Source organism: Oncorhynchus masou, chromosome 13, assembly GCF_036934945.1.
Source record: "Oncorhynchus masou masou isolate Uvic2021 chromosome 13, UVic_Omas_1.1, whole genome shotgun sequence".
In the NCBI taxonomy this organism is placed as follows: Eukaryota; Metazoa; Chordata; class Actinopteri; order Salmoniformes; family Salmonidae; genus Oncorhynchus; species Oncorhynchus masou.
In genome coordinates, this window is record NC_088224.1 from 73,094,365 (window position 1) to 73,106,969 (window position 12,605).

Here is a 12,605-nt window from a genome sequence, read left to right on the forward strand (position 1 = left end):
GCACCCAGGTTGCCAAGGCGACCTGGAAAATAGGTTGAGATGCGGCCACAGATAAAACGGTGCAGATGAGAAAGTCAGAGGTGCAAGACGAGGCGAGATGGAGAGAAGAGGCTGAGAGCAAATGTCTTGGTTTCCTGTGAGTGCATGACTCTGGAGCTGCAGTGCCACATGCTGTTATAGAGGTGTGTATATAAACGCTCTCAGCCAGAAGCCGTGCTGCCAGTTACAGAGACCCAATTACACTGAGGCACACCTACAGTATGTACATCAGCTGCAACTGCCTGACAAACATGTAACACAGGGCTCCATTGGGTGGCATAAAAACGCCTGTAAGAAGTAAGAAGGATGAACGTTTGGCCATAGATATTGTAGTTGATCGCACATTTTACAACCTTTAACCTGTATTTTCTTCATTCATTTCGACTAACCTGTGTATCCTGCCAGTGCTGCGGCAGGGATGACAGGTTTGTCCTTGCTGAGGTCTGAGCACTCCCTGACGTAGTCCTTGAAGGTTCCCTTGGGCTTGTGTCCATGCAGGGTGCTGGGGTAGTCCTCGGAGTCGAAGCTGTCATACGATGGGACGCGCTGCAGACTGCTGAAGGAGGACTGGCTGCTCCAGGACTGGGCCAGACGGTCACAGCTTTCAAAGCTCTCGTTGCTCTCAAACGAGTCCTGGCCTCCCAGCTTACCTGAGAGACAGAGAGGTGGAGAGCAGAATCTGTTAGTTTTATTGCCTCATAGTGTGAGAAGGAATGAAAATAGAATTATCTGAAAGTAAATAGTTTAGAGCAGTGACATTACGATTTGACAGAGGACAATATTTATGGCAAGAATACACAGACATTGGCAGTAAATTACACTCTCACTGAGCTTCTTTGTTCTGTATAACGTAATGGTATGGTCCTGGTCCCTTCATTTCACACTCAGTTTAGCATGTGCAACTGCGATTTGGTTTTGTCTAATTGGAAGAAGATCAATGCAAATTTCCTTGCTATTTCTGGCCTCGGCAAAGATAAAAGGAGCATTTCAACTGAGAGCTATTAAAGAATGAAAGATAATCCAGTGCCTCGACTGATACTGAAATCTTCAATTGCACAAATTGAAGCCACATGTGGTTTTCGGTGGTGCCACAAATACTTTCCCACATTTAGAAAGCACAATGTGCTGCCAAAAACCCTGGGATTTATTATGTACGAGGCCTGGACATACCTTGTAGGCGAATGCCCAGTCAGTCCACTGGACGGGCCTGTGTACTGTAAACTCCCTGACAGCCCTTACTAATTTGTTAAACCGGGGGATTTGAGAAGAAAATCCTCGCTTCATTGGTATTAATGTCAACCACGTTGTTAATTCTTCTCCAAACTATCAGTAGGAAAGCAAACAGTGGTGCATGTGGCAGGTAAACAGAACGATTCATGAGAAAGAAAAACCACGCTCTGACACTCTCTGTCACTCTCTGTCACTTTATGTCCTTGCTGAGAACCACCTCAAGGTTGAGAGAAAAAAAATTGAGAGAAAAAAATGTGGTTGTTCTTGAAGGTTACATCGCTTGGGCTGTTTTACATGAAAGCTATAGGGACAGACAGAGCTAATGCACCGTGTGGCTTTGTTCTCTTCTCACTCTGACATAAACACTTGACTTATTATCTCCTCGAGGCGGGTTTGCTTGAACCACAAGCCAGCCTTAGGGCCTCCTTTCTTCTATCGTGGTACATCCAGTGATGTGGCAGGGCAAGATTGGAGGGCGTCAGCGAAATCACACGCACACAGTGATGTTCACAAACCCAACCCAATAAGCTAGACCTCAAGTTACAGTCAACACCGTGGAATGACTTATCATAAATTCATGCTGTATTGACTGAATCTGAGTCTCAGGCGTATGCACAACTAAGACATGGACTATAGGCCTACTCACGTGATGGCACCAAGTTACCCAAGTTAACTTGTTCCTCTTTGAGATAGGGCACCTAATACACAGCAGCTGTAACAGCCACACTTCACAAAATCTTTATTTCCAACCATTTCCTTCACTATCTTGTTTGTGACCCCTCACCTCTGCTGATGCGGCCCACACACATGTTGTCGGGGGAGACCACCTCCTGCTTGACTGAGAAGTAGTCCCCTTGCAGTGTGTTGAGGGGCATGTCCCTGAGGATGACGTTTGGGTATTCGCTCTCGTACTTCAGTGACAGCAGGTCCTCGGAGCTGATTGGGTGAAGGGTCTGGTAGGACTCTGTGATGAAGCCTGGCTCTGAGTATTCAGAGGGAGGAACACACTGGGCATGCTCAATGCCATAGCCTGGAGAAACACAGGAGAAGGAGGAGGAGAGAGAAAGAGGGAGGGAGAGAGACGGGAAGAGAGTGAGCAATAGAGAGAGAGAGGTGGAGAAAGAGGAGGGGGCGGGAGAGACAAAGAGAGAGAGTGATACCAATTAGGATTTGGCTAAAAATACTTGAATCAGTCATAGAGCCCATTGCCCTTTATGGTTGTGAGGTCTGGGGTCCGCTCACCAACCAAGACTTCACAAAATGGGACAAACAGCAAATTGAGACTCTGCATGCAGAATTCTGCAAAAATATCCTCCGTGTACAACGTAGAACACCAAATAATGCATGCAGAGCAGAATTAGGCCGATACCCACTAATTATCAAAATCCAGAAAAGAGCTGTTAAATTCTATAACCACCTAAAAGGAAGCAATTCCCAAACCTTCCACAACAAAGCCATCACCTACAGAGAGATGAACCTGGAGAAGAGTCCCCTAAGCAAGCTGGTCCTGGGGCTCTGTTCACAAACACACCCTACAGAGCCCCAGGACAGCAGCACAATTAGACCCAACCAAATCATGAGAAAACAAAAAGATAATTACTTGACACATTGGAAAGAATTAACAAAAAAACAGAGCAAACTAGAATGCTATTTGGCCCTACACAGAGAGTACACAGCGGCAGAATACCTGACCACTGTGACTGACCCAAAATTAAGGAAAGCTTTGACTATGTACAGACTCAGCGAGCATAGCCTTGCTATTGAGAAAGGCCACCGTAGGCAGACATGGCTCTCAAGAGAAGACAGGCTATGTACTCACTGCCCACAAAATGAGGTGGAAACTGAGCTGCACTTCCTAACCTCCTGCCCAATGTATGACCATATTAGAGAGACATATTTCCCTCAGATTACACAGATCCACAAAGAATTCGAAAACAAATCCAATTTTGAAAAACTCCCATATCTACTGGGTGAAATTCCACAGTGTGCCATCCGAGCAGCAAGATTTGTGACCTGTTGCCACGAGAAAAGGGCAACCAGTGAAGAACACGCACCCTTGTAAATACAACCCATATCTATGCTTATTTATTTTATCTTGTGTCCTTTACCATCTGTACATTGTTAAAACCCTGTATATATATATAATATGACATTTGTAATGTCTTTATTGTTTTGAAACTTCTGTATGTGTGATGTCTACTGTTAATCTTTATTGTTTATTTCACTTTATATATTATCTACCTTACTTGCTTTGGCAATGTTAACACATGTTTGCCATGCCAATAAAGCCATTGAATTGAAGAGAGAGAGAGAGAGAGAGAGAGAGAAAGAAAGAAAGAAAGAAAGAAAGAAAGAAAGAAAGAAAGAAAGAAAGAAAGAAAGAAAGAAAGAGGGAGGGAGAAAAAGAGAGAGAGAAATGGAGAGCTCAGTGTAACTGCTATAACAAAAAGCCACTGGACCTACTGTGCTGAGTCATATCCCCATTCTTTCTGTATAGACATTGATTGACGTAACATATTACATATTAACAAGCCATTAGTGCATTAGAGCCAGACTACGTACATAGGATTTAGTCTAATCAGTGATACTTACTGACAAAGTAGTCTGAGGTATAGTGGGATTCCTGGAAGGTGGAGGTCAGGCCGTTGACAGGGAAATGCTTTGTGTCTTCTTCATGAAACATAGATATCAACAGTCACTGACCCTGTCATTGATTTAATGTATCCTATAACAGTCGTAAACTCACTGCATCCAGTATGGCTGATTAAATATTAATGACCAGGAGGAAACGGAGGTCTTTCTCTTCATCTCAGATTACCATGTAAATGCTAACAGCGCTAACACTTGAAACCGTTTTGCACAAAAAGACTACAGCGCCAATGCTGTGCTTCAACACACACTACAGCTAATGTGATAGGTACAAGTAGGCATTTCTGAGGCTTATGATTCATACCAGGGTTGGGCTCAATTTTGAATTGAAGGCAGTCATTTCAGGGAGTAAAATAAATTGTAATTCAATAATCTTAAAAGGGCATTTATTTTCAGCGATTTCTCAATTAACTGAAAAGTAGAAGCTATTTATGTCAACATTTTGGAAATTTCCGATTTTTTTATTAAAATCCCTACTTGAATTGACTGCCTTCAATTCTAATTGAGCCCAACCCCGATTGGTATGTTGTACAGAGCATTATGGGTACTGTAGTACATCATGCTACAGCCTGGGCCTACCTTTCTGAAGCATCTCTAGATGTTCCCAGAGGATGTCGCCCACATAGTCAGGTGCTAGATCCAGGAAGCGTTCCTTCCCCAGGGCACACATACTGGCCCCGTTCATACAGAACTTGTGGAAGTCCACGCTCTTCAGGCTAAACTCGTTCACCGTCCACGTCAGCCACTCTCCCACGTGGTTCTCTGTCCACTGCCTGGGGTCTGAGAGGGACATGGGGGGAGAGGGAGGGACATGTCACTGAAGGGCTACCTGAGGTGACCAGAAACCTCCACTCTGTTTTAATCTACGATCTCCTGAATTAGAATGGAGGTGAGGTATTATCAGGTCAACAGAGCCATTTCTGTAGCACATTCATTTTCATTAGCAGTTTCAGTGGGTCATATTTTAGACGTGCTGTTTCTGCTATTAGAGGTAAGAGGTGAGGTGGTGCAGATAAGTGGTGATAGTAACAATAGACTGACAGTGAAACCCAGGCTATTTGCAGAGTGGCTGGGAGGGCTGGACTGGGGAAACCAAACATAGACATGCTGCATCCTATAATATCAAAATGGTGAGCTCTGTGGTATGCCTCAATCGAAGAACCATCATTAATCATTTCTGTCTGTCTCTCTACCCCGGCTTTCTCTGAATCTTACAGTCTGTCTAACAACCAATACACTCAATCTGTCATTTTGTATATAATGTCACCACTTAGCAATCTTTAGTCATACTGAGAGCAGGGGTTTAGATTTTGAGTGTGTGTAGGGAAACATGTCACAGTGGGTAATCAAAAAATATGCATGTAAATTGAGAGATAGGAAGAGAAAGAGAGAGAAAGACAGAAAGAGAAAGTAAGACCTTGTTTAAGTGCTTTACCTTTGGGAATGGCCAGTCGTTGCTGTTCCTTTGTGAAGCCGCTGAACGTGTCCTTCAGAGCCTGAGACATCATCTCTTTACTCCCTGGAGTGAGCAGGGGCACGTCTCCACACTCCAGATCTGTCAGTCACACAGGAGAGGGAGACTAGCAGTCAGACTCACAGCGCACAGAACACAGGGCCACACACACACACACACACACACACACACACACACACACACACACACACACACACACACACACACACACACACACACACACACACACACACACACACACACACACACACACACACACACACAGCCACCGTGATGAAGCACTTGGCTGAACAATTACATCCTGTCCAGACAGACAGTGTATCGACTTGGGAGAGAATCAATTATACTATGGCAGCTGCTGCAAATGCTTTGGTCACATACACGTGCACACCAACAACACATGCTTCAGCTTCCGCTGTCCGTGTTGTCCAAGTGCCTCAAAGCAAAGGGTTGTTTGTTTGGCAATATATTGCATGAATGCCTCACATATGGACAAGGTAGAAGCCATTCTCACTGGGGACCCAGTGGGTAGGACTCACAGAGTGGGGCTGATACCTATCACTGTGACCTCTTATGCCCCCTTCCCCCCAGAGGTCAGGGATGAGGCGATGATGTCACCCTAAGCCTTGCCAGGCTGGAGGGGGTGGGGGTAAGGGGTCAAGGGGGGTGGTTGGAGGATGAGTGTCTCTGTGGTCCCGGACACACAGGCCCACTGTTCTCCCCTCACAGCCAGTGGGCATCCAGCATGAGACAGAGCACTCTTTGATGGCTTTAAACAGTGCCTGATGACTCACATTGATCTAATTAGACTCTACCAGGCTACAGACGGGTGGATGGAGGGAGGGGGAGAGGGAAAGCCCAGGGCAGGAGCGCTAAACTAGAGTGCTAAAACTGCACTTGGATCAAGACAGCAACAGAAAAAACTAAGACATGGAAAGAGACAGACAGACAGACAGACAGACAGACAGACAGGCAGACAGGCAGACAGGCAGACAGGCAGACAGACAGACAGACAGACAGACAGACAGACAGACAGACAGACAGACAGACAGACAGACAGACAATGACTGTGAAAGTCTATTGTGAATGAATATATAAATCACCACATTTCATAACAAAGAAAGGCATAAATGATTACCACGGCTGTATGTCACTCTGTCTATCACCCCTCGCTGTGTGAGGTAAACTTCCAGATCACAAGCAGACCCGGAGGGAGGCTGGAGATGTTTTGTCCCCCCTCTGCTGTCTCTCGACGCCATAAATGTTCTGGCATCTTTGCCCTGGTTTGATCTGCCAGCCCAGCGAAGGGGAGGCCTTGGCGATGTGAAGTTCATGCGTGTTTTCACTGCTCATCGACGTTCCCAACTTCGTCTGGAATGCACAACAGCTGTCGTTCCTCTGTGGGCTGTGGAACTGTAACTCAATGTTGCCCGTCTGGAACCCAAGGCTCTCTCTCTCTCTATCTCACCGCTGGAAGCTGACAGGCCAAATTATGCAGAGTGCCCAAATGGAAGCAAACCATAACACTGCCGGTGTGTGATTCGATTAGGCCTCCATGCTCCCTCTCTCTCCATTTGGAAGTCCTGATTATACTACATATTACAGTAACAACTCTATTGGCTTGGTTACGCATTTCTACAGTATCATGGTATTTTAGAATCATATTACAAAAGACTGAAGAGGCTATTGTCAGACAAGGCCCATTCTGAAATTAAAATAAAACGAGACCTGATGTCCATGTCCCTGACTGCACGGTCGTCTTAACCATCTCCACCGCGACGGCTGGTTGTTGATTGACTACGTAGGGTTAGATAGCGCTAGTGGAGCGCGCTCGCTGGCTGAGATGAGATGGCGCTTGCTCAGTCAGACTGTGCCTGGGCTTTGATATCTATCTAAGACAGAGACGGAGAGAATGTTGAAGTTTATTTTACATGGATCGAGTGGAGTTTGTCTGCACTTTGGAACCAGCTCGCGCTGCCCTCTCGTCATCCCCACGCTGGGCTTCGCAGGCCTAAAGCTGTCTTAAAACCCATCAAAGACACACAGCTCCCTCTGGGTGAGCAGGTGGGGGTTCATATTGTACAGACGCCCACCAGCTGAAAGAGGCTTAACCATTGTGAGTGTGTCTGAACTACATAACATTCATGTTGTAACTTCAACATGATATTTCCTGGTGCATGAAGCTCTTATAGACTGAACTGAATTTGATTCTGTCTTACACATTACAAATTATGCCATTTCATACAGTATTCCATGAATGATACTCACTCCCTCTCTAAACGACCCATGCAGTTCTCTGTAAGATAGCTAATGTACTGTACATCTAATAACTGGGGAGGCCCTGCTTGGGTATAGAGTCTCTGCTAAATTATGAGGCCCTGATATGGTTTCAATGCCTGGGAGTCTGATTAGGGCAGGTTGGGCAGGGTCAGTATCACTGAGCGTTAAGTATAAGTATCTGCCAGCCACCTTCACACACAGAGTGGTAGTCTATCATAGGATAAGACCCATCCATTTAGTGGACTGATAGTGTGATTGAGTTTAATATGTAGTGTGATTATGACAGAAGGAGGTTAAGGTTGGTGATCTATGACACCTACAACTTAGATTACAGTGGAGAGAGGGAGGACCGTGCCTGCATGTGGCTTATGCTAAATAGTCTTATTGCCTATCAATTAGGACAAAATATGGATCATTCAATTTTTTATTAGAAGTGGTATGTAAAATGGGACTATATTATCATTGACAGAAAGCGGGAGAGTGATGTCCTGTAGATTTACTGTAAAATATATTGATAGTCACTGGTTGGTGTGCAGAGTGCCACAACGATATCTGTCCCCAGAGAAGCCCACTGAATAGATGCTGTGCCGCCGGAAAAGCATCCCTCTTCCCCCACTCCTAACCTTCCCTGCAGACAAAGGTTCCAGTCCACACCTCTGGCCCACAGGTCTATTAGCAGCGGGGAACAGGAGGAGGGAGACACACGTGAACCAAATTGGTAGCCTTCTTCACCTGTGCGCCGGTGCAAGGATGTGAAATTGGGATTTTGCAGCCGGGGCCATGACCCTAAGGAACCGTGGTGGGGCTGGGGCGGGGCAGGGCAAGTCAGGGTGGGTTAGGGTGGGTGAGGGGAGTGGAGTGGTGGGAGAGTGGAAGGATGAGTCATTGAGCTGTAATGTGAGTCGATCACAGGACTGACTGGGGGGAGATGAATGAAGAAAAGGGAGGCCTCAGAGTGCTCCCTCTGTCTGACATCAGAGTGGGAATGGTGCCATCTCCCTGCCTCTGGCTGAGACTGCTGTGTTCATTCATAAACCCCCTGCTATGACGCTGCCTCTGCTTCAGATGATGCAACGACATGCATGGAGCAGGAAACTTCTACTGACACAATGGGAGAAAGAAGCACTGTGCTATCATGTGGCTATAAATAGTCCTAGACTGAGTGTGTATGAATGTGTGGGTGTCCATTTAGGTCTGTCATTGTGTGTGAGTGAGAAAGAGAGTTGGTGTGAGATCAAAGAAGGGAGGACGTCTACGGGTCTATTCAGTGGACTGTCAGATATTTCAGCAGTGAAATGCTTTTAAAGCCATAAAGGGCTGATTTATTTCGGTCTAATGTGAGATTAACATCTTGACAATACACCTGTCTTTCTCTTTCTCTCTCTCTGCAGCGCTTTGTGGGTGGTACGGCAGTATATATGTATGTGACTGGGTCCACTTCCTGAGGCTAAGGTGTCACTTCCCAGAGAGAGAGAGAGAGAGAGAGAGAGAGAGAGAGAGAGAGAGAGAGAGAGAGAGGTGAGAGGTGGGTTGAGCTGGTTGGGCCTTTCAGGGCCCACCCAGGTTAACCCCTTTACCGAAAATATCCCTCTGAGGCTTTATGGTTTATTAGGCAGCGGTGGTGGGTACCACCAGGGGGTCCAGCCAACTCAGGGACCCCCTGACCAGAGGTGACGCTGCTATCTGAGAGAGGCTTTGATGGAGATTTGTATCAGTCCCAGTCTGGGAGCACAGGGTCATAAACCCAGCTGACATAAAGAGAGACCATTCAGCCCTGCAGAGTGGTGGGGTTGGGGGGGGGTCAGAGGGCACTCTAAGTCCTGAGAGGTCCGCTTGTTCTGTCGCTATTTGGAATTCCATGTGAGGGCCAGGGCCAGAGACAGGAATAGAAGTGGCCGCTTGCCACTCGCTAGAGGAGGCTGCCGGGCCGTTAGAGTAGTGGTGTTACAGCAGGACCGACAGTGGGCCAGGGTCAGATGAGTTAAGGCAGGACCAACAGTGGGCCAGGGCCAGATGAGGGCCAGCAGGACCGACAGTGGGCCAGGGCCAGATGAGGGCCAGCAGGACCGACAGTGGGCCAGGGCCAGATGAGGGCCAGCAGGACCGACAGTGGGCCAGGGCCAGATGAGGGCCAGCAGGACCAACAGTGGGCCAGGGCCAGATGAGTTACATCAGGACTGACAGTGGGCCAGGGCCAGATGAGGGCCAGCAGGACCGACAGTGGGCCAGGGCCAGATGAGGGCCAGCAGGACCGACAGTGGGCCAGGGCCAGATGAGTTACAGCAGGACCGACAGTGGGCCAGGGCCAGATGAGTTACAGCAGGACCGACAGTGGGCCAGGGCCAGATGAGTTACAGCAGGACCGACAGTGGGCCAGGGCCAGATGAGATACAGCAGGACCGACAGTGGGCCAGGGCCAGATGAGGGCCAGGGCCAGATGAGTTACAGCAGGACCGACAGTGGGCCAGGGCCAGATGAGTTACAGCAGGACCGACAGTGGGCCAGGGCCAGATGAGTTACAGCAGGACCGACAGTGGGCCAGGGCCAGATGAGTTACAGCAGGACCAACAGTGGGCCAGGGCCAGATGAGTTACAGCAGGACCGACAGTGGGCCAGGACAAGATGAGGGCCAGCCCAGGCGCAGCTCTGAGGTCACAGGCTGGGGCTATCACCCAATTCATTTAGCCATCCATTTCATCCTGTTGAAACACGGTTGCTATTCTTAGGGCTCCACCGCTGTCTGTGGGGCGCCCTCTCCCTTTACAAGCCTGTGGTGCACAGCCTCCAGACCAGACCTGTAACTACTATTACTGTTGACCAGACCTGTAACTACTACTACTGTTGACCAGACCTGTAACTACTGTTACTGTTGACCAGACCTGTAACTACTACTCCTGTTGACCAGACCTGTAACTACTACTCCTGTTGACCAGACCAGTAACTACTATTACTGTTGACCAGACCTGTAACTACTACTCCTGTTGACCAGACCTGTAACTACTACTCCTGTTGACCAGACCTGTAACTACTACTACTGTTGACCAGACCTGTAACTACTACTCCTGTTGACCAGACCAGTAACTACTATTACTGTTGACCAGACCAGTAACTACTATTACTGTTGACCAGACCTGTAACTACTACTCCTGTTGACCAGACCAGTAACTACTATTACTGTTGACCAGACCAGTAACTACTATTACTGTTGACCAGACCTGTAACTACTACTCCTGTTGACCAGACCAGTAACTACTACTCCTGTTGACCAGACCTGTAACTACTACTACTGTTGACCAGACCTGTAACTACTACTCCTGTTGACCAGACCAGTAACTACTATTACTGTTGACCAGACCTGTAACTACTACTACTGTTGACCAGACCTGTAACTACTACTACTGTTGACCAGACCTGTAACTACTACTCCTGTTGACCAGACCAGTAACTACTATTACTGTTGACCAGACCTGTAACTACTACTACTGTTGACCAGACCTGTTACTACTACTACTGTTGACCAGACCAGTAACTACTACTACTGTTGACCAGACCTGTAACTACTACTCCTGTTGACCAGACCAGTAACTACTACTCCTGTTGACCAGACCTGTTACTACTACTACTGTTGACCAGACCAGTAACTACTATTACTGTTGACCAGACCTGTAACTACTACTCCTGTTGACCAGACCTGTAACTACTACTACTGTTGACCAGACCTGTAACTACTATTACTGTTGACCAGACCTGTAACTACTACTACTGTTGACCAGACCTGTAACTGTGACTACTGTTGTCCAGACCAGTAACTACTATTACTGTTGACCAGACCAGTAACTACTATTACTGTTGACCAGACCTGTAACTACTACTACTGTTGACCAGACCAGTAACTGTGACTACTGTTGTCCAGACCAGTAACTACTATTACTGTTGACCAGACCAGTAACTACTATTACTGTTGACCAGACCTGTAACTACTACTACTGTTGACCAGACCTGTAACTACTATTACTGTTGACCAGACCAGAAACTACTATTACTGTTGACCAGACCTGTAACTACTATTACTGTTGACCAGACCAGTAACTACTACTCCTGTTGACCAGACCAGTAACTACTATTACTGTTGACCAGACCAGTAACTACTACTACTGTTGACCAGACCAGTAACTACTATTCCTGTTGACCAGACCAGTAAATACTATTACTGTTGACCAGACCAGTAACTACTACTCCTGTTGACCAGACCAGTAACTAATATTACTGTTGACCAGACCAGTAACTACTACTCCTGTTGACCAGACCAGTAACTACGACTACTGTTGTCCAGACCAGTAACTACTATTACTGTTGACCAGACCAGTAACTACTGTTACTGTTGACCAGACCTGTAACTACTATTACTGTTGACCAGACCAGTAACTACTACTCCTGTTGACCAGACCAGTAACTACTATTACTGTTGACCAGACCAGTAACTACTACTCCTGTTGACCAGACCTGTAACTACTATTACTGTTGACCAGACCAGTAACTACTACTCCTGTTGACCAGACCAGTAACTACTATTACTGTTGACCAGACCAGTAACTACTACTCCTGTTGACCAGACCAGTAACTACTATTACTGTTGACCAGACCAGTAACTACTACTCCTGTTGACCAGACCAGTAACTACTATTACTGTTGACCAGACCAGTAACTACTACTCCTGTTGACCAGACCAGTAACTACTATTACTGTTGACCAGACCAGTAACTACTACTCCTGTTGACCAGACCAGTAACTACTATTACTGTTGACCAGACCAGTAACTACTACTACTGTTGACCAGACCAGTAACTACTATTACTGTTGACCAGACCTCTAACTATTACTGTTGCCCAGACCTGTAACTACTATTACTGTTGACCAGACCAGTAACTACTAT

The 12,605-nt window shown here is 46.8% G+C and overlaps 1 protein-coding gene across 3 annotated transcripts in view; it reads right to left on the reverse strand.

The window, feature by feature from the left end:
- Nucleotides 1-12,605, reverse strand: part of ets1 (v-ets avian erythroblastosis virus E26 oncogene homolog 1) — a 51,883-nt gene that overhangs the window by 9,532 nt on the left and 29,746 nt on the right. For all 3 annotated transcript variants that reach the window (XM_064985062.1, XM_064985063.1, XM_064985064.1), the window contains 5 exons: nt 5,354-5,473; nt 4,498-4,698; nt 3,862-3,939; nt 2,054-2,299; nt 429-689 (listed from right to left, as the gene is read on the reverse strand). In XM_064985062.1, coding sequence (XP_064841134.1) covers nt 429-689; nt 2,054-2,299; nt 3,862-3,939; nt 4,498-4,698; nt 5,354-5,473 — 906 coding nt within the window. The remainder of the gene's footprint in view (nt 1-428; nt 690-2,053; nt 2,300-3,861; nt 3,940-4,497; nt 4,699-5,353; nt 5,474-12,605) is intronic.